Genomic DNA, 15,623 nt, shown 5'->3' on the forward strand with positions numbered 1-15,623 from the left:
TTTGAATCAAATTCATTCAGTCATTATAAATTTTCTGTCTCATCATTAAAGTCTGGTACGACTACAGAATATAATTCTGTACATTAAGGTAATAGCATTTGTTACCTTTTTTAATGATATCGAGTCTACCGGTGATCCTATAGCGGGCAGTTACCTTGGCCAACGAATTAGTTTGGCCATCCAAAGGGGCAATGCTGCCAGCATCTTAGGAACTGTGCCTCGCTGCGGTGGTTTCGAGGACGTTTTAGATATTATTTAGTTTTAAATAGTTTATTTTAGGTTATATTTATATTTTAAAGAAACAAATATGTATCATTATAATTAAATAAAAAAATATTTTATTTTATTGAATATAAAAAAGAAGGAAAACTTTGTCAGAAAACTTGCATGCGGAATGTTCTAAAAGGGGTGTGGATTCTTCCAATCCGCACTGGACCAGCGTGGTGAACTACGGCTTCTCTACTGGCGCCGTCTTGTGGGCCGGTACTGGGTTGATTTGATGATGATGATATACAAACTTTCGTGTCGAACTGGGTATTTTTGAATTATTGTATGGTTTTTTTTAATTTGATATATCGAGTCTGCACGCCTGCGACAGATTTATTAAATTTGCCAATCCATAGGAAAATAAAGCTCGCAATCCCTGTTTGATTGTTGTGACAACAATATTTTTGTTTCAATAATTGTATTTCTTTTAGTATATACAGGTCATAGGACATAGTAGGTCAGGTACTTACTATGTCTTTTTGTTCAATAAATAATAATTATATATACTATAGCATTATACACATCGCCATATAACTAGCCCCAAAGTAAGCGTAGCTTGTTTTATGGGTACCTACTAAGATGACTGATGAATATTTTTATGAATAATATACCTAGGTAAATAGTTGTAATATACAGATTCACACCCAAACACTGAAAAACATTAATGTTCATCACACAACCATTGTCTAGCTGTGGGAATCGAACCCACGGTCCTGGACTTAGAAAGTATGATATAAGTTTTATATAGAAAAACAAACGCCTATAAATAAAAAGTGACAGATTATATAGTTAGTCCGAAGATACCTTAAACGTTAACCTGAACACTATTAGAATCAGTTTACTGACTTCGTTTCTACTTAACGTTTCTGGCCTATACAAATTGTGAGAATAAGTATTTTTGAATGAATGAATTGTCAGAAGTATTTTTGAATTGACGAAAAGCGGTGATAGCGTAGTGGGTTTCGGGCTTCCTTTCTTGGAGACCGGGTTTGAGCCCCGGAACGCACCACTGACTTTTTTAGTTACGTGCGTTTTTAATTTAAGCAATATGAATATCACTTGCTAAATGCCTGCGTGAGGAAACCTACATGCCTGAGAGTTCTCCATAATGTTTCAACGGCGGCGTGTGAAGTCTACTAATCCGCAGTTGGCTAGTGAGTAATGGTAGACTACGACCTAAACCCTTCTTATTCGGAGAGACCCGTGGCCTGTAGTGGGCCGGTAATGGGTTTTTTAAATGGAACACATTTCCTTTTTTCCTCCGACATGGTGATCGGATACTGTTTTAGGTCAGTACTGGATGATGATGAAGCAAGATGACCGAATGTAGTTTCACTTCGTGTGTTGGCCTATCTGCCCGCCTGTCCGAGTCCAATGATTGGGAATGAAGCTTTATGTTTACTTAAAATTTACAATTAATATACCTCAGCGAAAAAGTGTTTAAGTATACGAAGCTTTGTAAGAGATTGTTCATTTTTAAATTCCGCACTGACTTGTAGAGTATTATTAAAATGCACTTTTAAACGGAGCGATAGCAATTCATTAAAAAACTCATTTCTACTATTACCACTAATAGCAGTCATTCATAATAAAAGTAATACGCTTAAAAAAGCACAAATTGTTTTCCGTAGCAAAAAGCTTTTAACATCTGTCGATAGATGATAATAATACTGTCATGCACCGAGCATTTAATTAAGAATTTCAATTTTAATGAACCTCGTGGAACTACTGTTGTTTACTTTGACCTCGAATATATATGAAGTGATGTAGTAAGACGTCTTTTTTTTTAATTTTCAGTAATAATTAAAGGACTAAGCAGAAGGCCCAACTGTACGTGTAGCGTAACGACGGTGAGTGGAAACATCGCCTGTGAGTAGAGCAAAACTTTTCAGGTTAAGGCGTCCTGCAAATTGCTGGGCTGTGCCCGTAAATCTGACGCGTAGGTGTTAAGCCTCTTGTGCCTATAAATACACTGGCAAAGTTACAATGCCGCTTGGCAACAGCAATACTGATTTGCGGCAGACATAACCATGGCGTTAGTTCCTCCAAAGACGAGTTCTATAACAAAAAGTTCTAATGGAATTGGAGAAGTTAATCCCCGTTTATTATTGATCATATCATCATCATATCAACCAATAGACGTCCACTGCTGGACATGATCTTTTGTAGGGAGTTCCAAATTCCACGGTTCTGAGCCGCTTGGATCCAGCGGCTACCTGCGACACGCTTAATGTCGTCTATCCACCTCGTTGGGGTCGAACAACGCTGCGCTTACCAGTTCGGGGCTGCCATTCCACCACCTTGAGCCCCCAACGTCCATCCTTTCTCCGAACTATGTGCCCGGCCCATTGCCTCTTCAGCTTCGCGACTCGTTGAGCTATGTCGGTAACTCTGGTTCTTCTAAGAATCTCCACATTTCTGATTCGATTGCGTAGAGATACTCCGAGCATAGCTCTCGCCATCGCCCGCTGAGTGACTCTGAGCCTTCTTATGACGTTTATTTTTACACATATATTATTTCCACTTGTGCGCCAATGCTCTGAGAGCTGATAAAGCTATTGGAGAAGACAAATTTTTATCCTGGGCATTGGGCAGGAGCCCATGCTAGCCGTGTCGGTGTAATTACAGGCAGAACCAACACCTCAGGTTAATGGACACAGGGCGACACATTACAGGACGTGTTCCTTGCATGGCTTGCGAAGTGTTGCTCTGTTTATAGGCGATATTTTTCCGCTAACCATCCGGTGGGACATCTCCTTGGCCCGCGAAATAATACAATAAAAAAAAAGTAGTTTTATAATTACTATAGTAATTAAATAACGTTATAACCATCAAGTCTGATAAAGTGACCTGGATTAATGATGATGTTAAGACGGATGTTGTGTAACAGCAAGTAGTTCGAAGAGCAACTATTCAGTTCCAAGCCAACGGCCGACAATGTAAGCCGATAAGTTTACGGAAACAAGAAATGATACGGCTATTGGCGTAAGGTATACAAACTCCTGCAACGGCATATCAACAAAACAAACATGTGTATCTATATTGACTCGCTTCAGGAGTGTGCACCTTAATAAAGTACCTACCTTTTTGGGTAATATCATGAGCATACTCACTTGAAGTAAGATATATGACCTATATTGGGACTGCATAAACATGACGGGTGATTGCAGTCCAGGGCTTACTTGTAAAAAAACAAATGAAAGTATAAAGGGTAAGATCTCTCGGATCGTCTCCGATTAAATTTCCGGCGAGGATCATTTATGAATCGGCTTAGGTCTTGTCTTCTGTTGTAAGCGGACTTTCGGCAATCTACCTAGTAGTAGGAGTGCACCAAAAATCTGAATTACGTCAATAGTTATCGCCGCCACGTGCCAAAGCTGGCACTTCCAATACCTATAAAAGTCTCTAGTATAAAATATAACTTTTGCTTGTTGTTATCTGCAAACGCTGTTTTTGGACTGTACCCAAAAGTCCATTTCATTAGTGGATAAACTTGATACTTACCTACATTCTGAGTAGCTATGAAAAACTAACTAAGGTAACTAGAGAAATATTTGAATGATATTCCCGAGCGCCGCGCTGTAAAGTAAACAACTTCTGCGAGTTTATTTTGCAGAGATTCAACTACGTAAAATGCTACACCGGGACATGTAGTGGAGTGTCTGGGGAGTTTGACCTCGGAATCCAATTACTTTGAATAAATAAATGCAATAAGAACCTACCTTTTGAATGTTCGTTACATAAAATACTAAAAATTTGACTCGTTGCATAATTTTACGTCTTAATTCCTCAATGGGTTGGCAGACTTAAGTCATCATATCTAATTATCATCAACAGCCTATTAGTAGTCCACTGCTGGAGAATAGTCCTCTCCCAAAGGGAGGATTTGCCATAATCACCACGCTGGACAGACAGGTTGTGATCGCAGTAAATGGTAGTAGCAGTAGGGAGAACGCTGCTGCCCGATCCCCGTTATATTCCCTTAGTCACCGTGTAAAACAACTGCGGCAGGAGGACACGGCGATCATATATTACTAATGACGAATATAATGAAATGTTTATTAATAAATAACCGAGGTAAGGAGACCGCAGCGATCACCGCTGCACCAGGTAGGTTGAAAAAAAAAGGTCGGAATCAATTTGCCAATTCTTACTCACATCCAGGGGTAGCTGGAAGAGATCTCTTATAGAGATAAGCTTTCCTTTGAACACTTCATGAATCATGTATCTTATGTTCACAATCACAATTTATGGTACATAAATAATAAATAAATATACTGGTCTGTTCTCAAATCATAAAGCCTTTTTATGATTTAAGAACAGAAATTGCTATCAAATAGTTGAAGTTATTTATGTAATTATTTTAACATCGTTTATTAAACAGGTACGCTGTAATTTGTGTCGCGTTGCATTATAAATTATATCAACACAAGTTTTAATTGTAGATTACGATAACACAGTATCATCGTTAAATTAACGGTTCGATCAATGCTGGTCTCGCCTGAGGCCATTAGCGAAGTTCCAAAATTGATGTTATTATGAAACAGATTGATGGTGGCTTTTTGAACTATTTCTGTGATATTTATCTTAACGGACAAATTCCTATTGCTTTTTTTTAGACCTTTTTGGTTTAGTATATTTACTATTATTATATTTATTTATAGGGTTTACTCAATATCAATATTTTAGATATTGTCAAATGAAAATGTCGTGTTTGTAAAGTTTATTGTGTGTACCTATATATTTTCTAATCATTATATTTTATTAATTTACTAAATTTTATAGTAATTTTAATATTTTTGGGGAATATAACGCAGAATGGGAAGCAATAGTATTGTCAATGGCCTATAACAGTCCACTGCTGGACTAAAGAGCTCTCACTACGGGGGTTCCCCATAATCACTTCGCTGCTGGGCAGACGGGTTGGTGATCGCATTAGATGTTAGGAGTAGTATCAAGGATACCGTTGCCCGGTCTCCGATATATTCCCTTAGTCGTCTCGTAAGACACCCGCAGGCAGTGGAAGGGTGGTGACATCTGCATTCTTGTCTGTCTTCACCACGCGGCATAATATTAGATTCTTACATATGAAATTGGCGTTTTGTAAGAGAGGAACATAAGGTCGTTTCTTTTAATACAATATATTTATTGAATAAAAGTATTCACCATTGTTATCTATGAACATGCGCAATCTTTTCCCAATTTATAATCTTTTTCTCGAATAAAGCGCTGTAGCCAATAAGGGATTTGTATCAGGCAAGCCAAAGAGGGTTTTGGTTCGAGCACACGTTTTACTCCGTCATGCACACATTTGTAAAATACATAAGCTTAAAAGTCAAATTCCCAAAATTTTCTGCCTAATTATATCCTATCTAAAATACTGTTAAGCCATACCTCTTTTACCTTTTCTTCGGGGATGACAAAATTTGGTTCAAAGACGAACATATGATTCCAGAAAAGCGTTACATCTACTGTTCTTGCAGGAATAAAAAACGAAATAAAGAAGAAGAAGAAAGAAGTGCCAAAAGATAGAATCTATGCATCTTTATGTAGATACGCAAACACAAAGTATTTGCGTGTCTGTAGATCAGTGGATATATTTGAACATTGAAAAACATTTTTTTTTTCATAAAATGTTTATGTAATTCAATATTATATTTATTCGATCTTATACAATTAAACCTAATTTGAAATTAAATCTACAAGTCCAATAGTCCAATTTATTTTTATTGTTATATTTGCTACCTCAGTCTTCTTGATACCATGATAGGTTGAACGGACAACTTTGTAACTATTGATCTGGATTTAATACTTGGTATTTTATCGTTATTGCAAATTTCTGTGACATTGCTTCAATAACATCTCGTAGTCTTGTCTAGTCTGCGTTGGTACGTTGAACTGTTGTTGTCCCTCGACTACTTTAGTCTTTTTTTATTTTATATTAAACCAGGGTGCTTATTCGAAGACGCATCAAAGACAAACTTTAAAAGAATCGCAATTCTGATCACGTAAAACGTAGACAGCATTTTCAGCGTAAATCCTGTGGTTCTTGGTTGTCTACATAATCTTAATTTATATCGTCGTTTATGTGGCGCCAGTGTGAATTTTCCTCTTTAACTATATATAACACCCCAAATATTTTCTTTTTGCTTTTATTATAAATACAACATTTACAATCTAGTTATACTTAGAGAAATTAATACATGAAAATCTATATAAAAGTAGATAACTAAGTAACGCTAATTTGGTTGTATCCAAATCTTAACTTTCCTAATAGACTTTACTAAATTAGTGGTCCTTTTCACAATGTTGGTAGAAAATGTGTCGAGTTTTGCTTTGTAATGACAATATATCGAGACGAGGAATTTTATCTGTATAAGCAATGAGGTGTTATTCGAATTGTGATGGCGCTATTAAATCTTTTTAGGTTATATCAGTGGTAGATAAATGATCCTATATATTATTTTATTGATTTTAAAATTTATAAAAATTGCTATTTCATTAAAGTGTAGGTAAAGACACTGATAAAAATTATTAAACACTCACGAAACGAGCACTCGTTTACAGTGCAAGCCATAGAGCTGTGGAATACGCTCCCAATCGACATAAGGCAGTCTAAATTACTTAATATATTTAAGAAATCTGTCAAAAATCACTATAGTATACATTAAAGACGACTTGTAATAGTATTTACTGTTATTAAAGTATTTATGATATGTTAAAATATATATTAGTTTATTATTTATTTTTAATGTTTATTACATTATGTATTGTTTTATTTGTGTAATCTAGTTTAAGTATTAGTATGTATTTTTTGTTAATATGCACAACCTGCAGTTGCCTGTAAGAGATCGCTACGTAGCGATAAGTCCGCCTTTTGTGTACTGCTTCTGTCTGTGTTTTGTTTTCATTCTTCTTTTGTTTTTTTTTTTGTGTTCAAATAAGAGTATAAATAAAATGAAATAATAAAATCTTGTGAACTATATTGGTGAACTTGCTGGTCGAGGGACCAGCCAGTTCACAAAAGAGTCTAAGCAATGTCTTTCAATTCTTAATCAAATTCAAATAAATATTATATATGAGGAACCAAAAGATAATCTTTTATGATAAACAAACTACCAAATGTCATGATTAACACTAAATTGTCATGTTAGTTAACTTTTGTAAGGGCTTTGAATGAGAATAGTGTTTTAAAAAACATGCCTAAATGTTTCAATCAACTTACTGTTATCTCTAACGATCACAACTTACGTTCACAAACGTACAGGAAACCGATGAGTCAAAAGAAAACAAGATTGATTGAACATTGATGAAGTGATAGCGATATCTTGCAAGTAGCATCTGACGTTGGCTATACACGTTTGCGTTAATGTGATCATATGATAAGTGGAAAGAAAGTTCGTTCGTTTATGTTTAATCAAGGCATTAAATTAAGAGAACATTGAGCGAATAATAATAAAGCATAGTATAAAAGCGATGATAGCATAGTTGGTAAAGCTTATATATTCTGTCCCTGTAAGGGGGAACGGGCTCCCTTCCGGGGGAAAAGATCCAATCCCCGCACGCACCTCTAACTTTCAGAGCTTTGTGCGTTTTTTATTTAAGCAAGTAAAATATCAATTGTTTTAACGTCGATGGAAAACATCTTGAGGAAACCTGTATGTCTGTGAGTTTTCATAACGTTCTCAAGGGCCTGTGAAGTCCACCAATTCGCACTGGGCCGCCGGGGTGGACTATGGCCTAAGACTTCATTCTGACTTCTAAGAGGAAACCCGTGCCCTGTAGTGAACCTATTAACGTTGCATTTCTGGGCACATGGGATACTTGGATTTAGAAACTGGGTGGCGGGCTATTAGCAAATATTGTGGCCGTTTCTGTTATGCAATAATCTTGTACTTTATCAACATTATATGTTAGATTCGTAATTTTGTTGTTTTCTCTAGTGATGGAAACATTAATGAATATTTACCTATAAAATACAAAGTAATAGTTTCTAGGAGCTGTACATATCGTATATGTAACGCATCCACGTAAATTTATGCGGTATGGTGTCCAGTGGTAGCAATCAGTAATATGTACGATTTTATATGTCAGAACCAAAATCCAATCAACTCTAACCTTATGAAGAAGGATCAAATCTGCGGTCTAATTTGGATTTCATCCATAAACCGTTTAGCTAATTAAGGCTTTATAGTTTGTTGGTCAATGTAAAACTCGTTACATAATATCAAATGTTCAGTAAGACCGGTATTTTACGCCTACTTAATATACGCCCGTACACTATATTTGTATAAATGCTATAACTTAAAAAGAGCGCTGGTGAATTTACTCATCAGTTAGTGAGGTTTTACAATAACAAGTGAAAAAGTCTTCTTGCTATAAATTTTGTATTTACTAGCCGTGTCCCGCGGTAACACTTATTTTATATCCTTTACCAATATAAAGGCTATCAAACGCAATAGTATTTTACAAATCAGACTGGTAGTTTCGAAAATCTGCGAGTCAAAACACACAAACACACACTTTAGCTTTAAAATATTAAGTACTCCAGTTTAATGTTAAGTTAGTATGATTTATATTCATAAACTTGCAATATAACAGCAATATATACGCATCGCCCAACAACCAGCATTAACGCAGCGTGGTGGCTCTATGCTCTGTCTCTCCTATGAGAAGAGGCCTGTGCCCAGAAGTGGGACGTTAATAGACTGCGGATACTGTTATACGCATATAATATTATAAATTTAATATTTAAAGCAGGTTAACCGTTGGCGTTCGTTTTAAGTGAAATCTGCAATACCCAGTGACCAAACCTATGAATGATAATGAGACACCGAATGTGTTTAATTGTTTGTTTAATCCAAACAAGTACATAGTCAGTTATCTAGACATCTGAAATATATGGTTACTTGTTATATATTTTAGATTCAATTTCAACACATGCACGTAAGAAATATGATAGAACCTTTACTTTTGAGCTGTGGAATGGGTAAAATATTGTTTCTCCGTGAAAGCCTTATATTATCGTTATGGCACTCTGCTATAAAGGGTAAAATTGAACACTAAGTTATAATAACACTTACATGGGAATGCCCGTACACTATCTTTGAATCTTTACAAGAATGTAATATGTAAAAGATGAAATGCAATAGATAGTACCTACGCGTATAAATATTCTATGAATATCAATATCGTTGCCGTATCTTATGAAACACTTTGTCAACCAATAAACTGCCGTGAATTTGCCGAACAAAAATTATATATGTAGCACTTATTTCAATTCCATTTTCCCGCTAGATTAAAATATTTGTCAGAATAAAAGGTATTCCATCCATATTGACCTAGATCCATCCTCGTTTACCGAGTACTTGGTCTATATGTACCAGATATCATTTAAATTTATTAAGCCGTACCTACTGCAAATGAGCAACATAATATATCTTTAAAAACTTTAATATTTAAAACTTTAGCTTCATCGTGTAATTAAATAAATGGAACTTAGAAAACTGGAATTAAAAAGAAAATAAGTAAATAGTATACGCTATTACAACGTGCATGACCTTATTTGCACAGAAATAAGTGTTTTGAAAATATAAAATTATGAAAAAATATATTAAAGTGAAAGCAGCTAGCGGGCGTCAAGGTTAGGCTCAAGGTATTTGACGTTTACTGTGCGAACAAAATACCAAAAACACGTCTAATAAAATGTAAGGTTCCTCAACGTTTTTAATGGCGCATCCACACATGCCCGGCGGCACGGCCGGCGGCATGGCCGGCGGCCGGGCCGCCGGCCATGCCGCCGGCTCATGCATCTTTTACCTGCGGCACGCGCGGCTTTTGGTGCCGGCGGCAGTTTGCTTGCGGCTTCGATACGGAGTGGTAGTGTTGTCGTATTCATTTAAATAACAAAATGACAGAATTTAACTGGGATGATAGTGCTGTACTTTTATTAATAGAAAAGTATCAAGAAAATGAACTATTGTGGAACCCAAGGCATATGGATTTCAAGAATCGCAACAAAAGAAACGATGCTGTTAGGGATATTGCTTCTGTGTTCAACATAGCATCAACAGAAATTGAGAGAAAACTGAAGAATTTATCTAGCCATTATTTTCGAGAAAAACGTAAATTTGAAGAATCTAAAAGGAGTGGATCTGGACGGGATGATGTTCAATTGCCGAAATGGTTTGCTTATAAGGCGTTATCATTTCTTAATGACAAGAATGCACCGGTACCGACTCTGAACAGCCACACACCTAGTGTAAGTACCCATCAAATTCTTATAATTACCTAAGTAGACTAGTTGGTCGACCATAATAAATTTAAAATACATATTTCATTATGCAATATTTTCGTTAATAGGGGTAGGTACAAAGTTTTTGCTTCGCGTATTAATATTTTAGATACCTACTACCTACAACCCGGTAACAATACATAATACCACGGAGCGCGGGCGAGCATACTCTCGTTTTTGACCTTATGTAGTCGGCATAACACTTACCGAAAGCGAAGTATTCGGGAATAAGCGCTCGTGAAGAGTGTACAGGGTTACTGGTGAGACATTTGCAATACTTGAGGACGTGATATATGGCCAACTAGCTGATGCCCGCGACTTCGTTCGCGTGGATTAAGTTTTTAAAATCCCTTGGGAACTCTTTGATTTTCCGGGATAAAAAGTAGCCTATGTCACTCTCCAGGACCTTAACTATCCCCATGCAAAAAATCATGTCGATCCGTAGCTCTGTTGCGGCGTGATTCAAGGACAAACCAACAAACACACTTTCGCATTTATAATATTAGTATATATTAGTATGAAGTATGAAGTATGATATGTAAGATGAAAAAAAATATATAAAGAAATAATATCAATTATTTACTGAGTAAATGTAGCTTAAACTTACATAATTATTTGTATACACTATACATACATGTTATGTTTATAAGCTTGGTTTTTATTTAATATTTACATACTGATAGGATATATTCAAAATATAGTATTGAAGCTTGTTTGCAATTATTTATAAGATTTCCTTTTTATTTTCAGTCTTCTCAAGATAATATCACTCCCCAGACTACGCTACCTTCGACAAGGACTTCACGAAAGCGAAATATAGAGAGAGAACCTGAAGTTGATGAAGCTTTGCAATTACTGAGGGAGATCACGTCTAATGCAAGGCAACGCGATGATGCTGCTATATTTGCAGACTATATAAGTAGCAAGTTGAGGAAGATGGATCATTACACGATGTGTACAGTACAACATCAAATCCAGAATATTATCTATGAAGCAGAAATGAGAATGGGTTCGATGAATTTTGATACTAGTAATACTACTCAGCCTCTTCGTTATCAAAATGTTCGTCCAGGATACTTCACCGGCCAACCTACAACGTTAGCAATGTCACCGTCGCCCTCAACTTCGCGCTCTTACTCTGTTCAATCAGACTATGAAATGCAAAATAGCCCAGATGTCAATACAAGTGACAGTCTGTTACAAGTCTTGGAAAATAATTTAACCAAATAATTTAACCGAAAATAGTGTAATAGATTAAAATAAGGTTACATATTAAAATGACGAAAAACGCAATGCCTTTACTTAAAACTAAAATAAATGTTTATATTTTCGGTTAAATTATTTTATTTTAATAAAAGCTTAAAATTATTGATACATGTTTCTGATTCCTAAATAAAACAATTATTTGAATAATCATATTTTATTTCTTTCAAACATTATATTTGATATTGCCAAGGAAGCTGACCTTGTTCCGATAGAAAATAACATTTTAGCTCATTTCTAATTACACTTGGTTCTACATTTAGAGCGATCTGCGGTATATTTTGTTGCATTTCGTTCAAAACTCCATCAGTAGTTCTTTCATTTCTCTTCATAAAATTATGCAGATGCACACAAGCCATCACGACAATTTTTGCTTTCTCATTTTGTAAACCAATGCGTGAATGCAAAATTCTGAATTTATTAGATAAAATGCCAAACGCGTCTTCTACAACCATGCGCCCGCGACTAAGTCTATAATTAAAAACCCTCTCAGGTGATCCTTTTGCATGATATCCAGAAAACGGTTTTATTATATTCTGTGAGATGGGGAAAGCATCGTCACCGATGAAATAAAAAGGTACAGGTGTATTTCTCCCTTGTAATGGAATCGCTTGTGGCAGACTTAAAGTTCCATCTCGTATCATATCAAATAAAGTTGAATTTCGTAGAACTCCACCATCAGATATTCTGCCCTGACATCCAATGTCTACGTATAAAAAGTTATAATTGGCATCGATTAAAGCTAGCAAAACAATACTGAAATATGACTTATAATTAAAAAACTCAGAACCGCTATTAGTTGGACATAGTATACGTATATGTTTCCCATCGAGGGCACCTACGCAATTAGGTACATTCCATTTCTGCATGAAACTTCGAGCCACTGATAGCCATTCTCCATGTGTATTCGGCATCTGTAAAAAAAATTGTTTGTGATATTTGTGTGTTTAGTTCTAGTTATATGTATGTAAAATGTGTGTGAAGTTCCAGGTAGGGGAGAGTGGGTAACGGTGGATCAAGGGGTACAGTGGATCGAACGCGGCCTATATAATGCGCACATTTACACGATATAGCATTTTACGTTCTATTTTGTATTGCCCTTGACTCGCTACCGGGGTGCGACGGAAAAGTAAGTATGAAAGCAAAATATTTTGAAGTTTTAAAAATGTAATGCTGCAGTTTGTAAAAAGTATTTAATATGAATCAAAAGTCACATGGCGTCATCAGATATGACTATTTTTTTTAAAGAAAGGGAAATCCTTTCTTTAAAAAAATAGTCATATCTATAAACCTGAGAAAGGTAGCCCTAAGATTGCTATGGCAGTGTGTACCTTATTGATTTTGCTCAGGCTTTATTATAAAAACACATTCTAAAAGTGTTAAATTGTGGCAATATTTAGCTCTACAAAAAAGTTGATTCACTGTTACCCATTGCACTCTCCCCTACAGTATAAAATCAAATATTATAATTGTGTCTTGTACATGCCGTAACTGTGTGAATGTATGTGGTCTGTTTTGTTTTCTAATGTAGGTGTTCAGTTTCTAACTACCTAATGTGTTACGGATATTTTGTACTTACCCTTAAATAATTGGATAATGTAGACACCAAAGTTTGACAAACATCTAGAATTATTAAAGAAATAACTTGTGGAGACACTTTAAACAGTGTACCGAGTGAAAAATAAGAGTCTCCTGTAGCCAGGTATCTCAAAGTAATTGCTAGTCGATCGGAAGCTGACACAGCATTTCTCCAGCGGGTGTCAGTTTTTGATATCATGGGTCCAGTTAAATTCAGTAATATTTCAAATTCTTCACTAGAGATCCTTAGAAAAGTGTTAAATTTCGAACGAATATTTCTTCGGTTTATGTCGTCCCTTCTAAAATCTTCAAGTATCGGGGACACATTAGGCCTATTTCGAAGACTTGGTCTGACCCAATATCTTCGTTTGATTTTGCGGTTCTTTTTATGAATAATGACATACAACACTACACTTGCGATACACGCAACTATATCATAGTCCAACATCTTTCGATTCTACGTACACGACTAATTTCAACGAAAGTCACAACACTACTGCGTAAATTGCAACCGCGACTGCAGGCCGCCGGTAAAGCCGGCGGCAAAGTCAGCGGCAAGGCGGTCTGAAAGTCGGCGGCAAACCCGGCGGCATAAGCCGGCGGCATGTGTGGATGCGCCATAAGAGTTTTTCAGTAAAATGCTTGTATTAAAAAAAAGGTTGAGCTAAAAATCTATGTTATGTGAAAGTTGCTGACGTATGTATAAAATATGTGATTTATTGAATTGTTTGAATTTAAATATTACAACAAAGCTGCTTGCTTATCTTGTACTCATATTAAACGAAACAACCGCAATCCGCGTTAAGTTAGCCTAGTTAAGATAGGAATCGTCACGTAAGTAAAACGCGTAATGCCTTCTCTGTAGTAGGTAGGTTCCGTCTTAGTTTATTTTATTTTATTATAGTAATAATTGACGAACCAAGCAGATTGCCCACTCTATGGTAAGTGGCAAACTATCGCCTATAAACAGAGAAGTACGTCGCAGGATATGCAAGGAACACGTCTTAAAAAAGTACCGCCCGGTATCCATCTACGTGAGGAGTAGGAGTGAAACCTAATTAACCTATTACACAGTCAACTATGCTCCTCAGACCAAAATACTGCAATGCTGCTTAGCGGCAGAAATAGGCATGCCGATAGTATTTCCTCCGACGAGCTCTATCACAAAAAGCTGTAGAAGCGAACACGAACGATGCAGAATAAAAGCAATTGTTAAAATGTCTGTTTCCAATACAGCAATAGAATGCAATAAAATCGTCAAATATGCCATGCAGCAACGGTGCAGCTTCGGTGCAGCCGGTAAACTTGGCTGATCAATAATGCTAAAAGTATTGTGAGGGGGCCCTAATTGACACTTGTATATTGATTTACATCTCAGCAAACAATTCAAGCACTTCTGGGATGCTTGAAATCGGATACCTGATTATCGTATCTTTGTTTGTGTATTACTCTTTTGTTTATGTTTTTTTAGGGTTCCCAGTAACAAAGGAATACAAATGACGAAATGTTGATGTTCTGAAAAGTCTATTGTCATATTATGATAATTTTTGTAAGGTTTAGTTTTCGTGCTATTGATAAATAGCTTGTATCGAAAACAGACACTTAAATAAACCCTTAATTAGGTATTCATTCTTAAAATTGTTTTTTTTTGTATTTTAAATATATACTTTGATCCTATTTCTATTAAATTAATTCTATAAACGCGATTACAAAAAATAATTTCCGAACTGATGACGAAAAACAGAATTGTTAAAAAAAATACATTTAAAAATTTTTACTTAGGTATTCCGTGAGTATACTTGCTACTTGATGAATGTAAATTTATAAAAAGTTGCAGAATATCTAGTGGATAACACCTAAATCAGAAACATAATGTATCCATTGTATTGTTGTAAATGGTTTTATGTCTAGCAGTATGCTTGTTTTAATTGTTAATTAAACATTTTATAGGCGGCTCAGCCAGATGACATATATTAGTGTTTTGTAAAAGTTCCAATTACTCTGTACACAAATCTCTAATCTTAACTAAATGGGCTAGTCAATAAATAGCGCTTAGCGAAACGCCCTTTACTTGGTTATGTCCATTAATTTAGATTGTACGTACACAATATAAATATTGGACAAATTGTTTAAGTAGAGCAACGGCTCAGCCCTTTTTATAATTCTAGTAGAAGTATACTTCTCTAATACTTAAAAACTTATTGTTTTGTAAGAATCTGTA

At 35.7% G+C, this 15,623-nt stretch overlaps 2 protein-coding genes across 3 annotated transcripts in view; both read right to left on the reverse strand.

Moving 5' to 3' along the window:
* Nucleotides 1–15,623, reverse strand: part of LOC120636100 (frequenin-1) — a 219,402-nt gene that overhangs the window by 23,193 nt on the left and 180,586 nt on the right. The window lies entirely within an intron of this gene.
* LOC120636098 lies at nt 11,949–14,020 on the reverse strand. Its single transcript, XM_039907395.1, has 2 exons — nt 13,404–14,020; nt 11,949–12,738 (listed from the first exon to the last, which is right to left on the reverse strand). The coding sequence occupies exons 1-2, from the start codon at nt 13,848–13,850 to the stop codon at nt 11,998–12,000; spliced, it is 1,188 nt and encodes a 395-aa protein (XP_039763329.1). The 5' UTR covers nt 13,851–14,020; the 3' UTR covers nt 11,949–11,997.

The sequence above is a fragment of the Pararge aegeria genome, chromosome Z (assembly GCF_905163445.1).
Source record: "Pararge aegeria chromosome Z, ilParAegt1.1, whole genome shotgun sequence".
In the NCBI taxonomy this organism is placed as follows: Eukaryota; Metazoa; Arthropoda; class Insecta; order Lepidoptera; family Nymphalidae; genus Pararge; species Pararge aegeria.

Coding starts and splice junctions, on each gene's coding strand:
- LOC120636098 (XM_039907395.1), bottom strand. CDS start 13,850: ATGTTGGACTATGATATAGTTGCGTGTATCGCAAGTGTAGTGTTGTAT. Junction 12,739..13,403: donor CATTATCCAATTATTTAAGG/GTAAGTACAAAA, acceptor TTTTTTTTACAG/ATGCCGAATACACATGGAGA.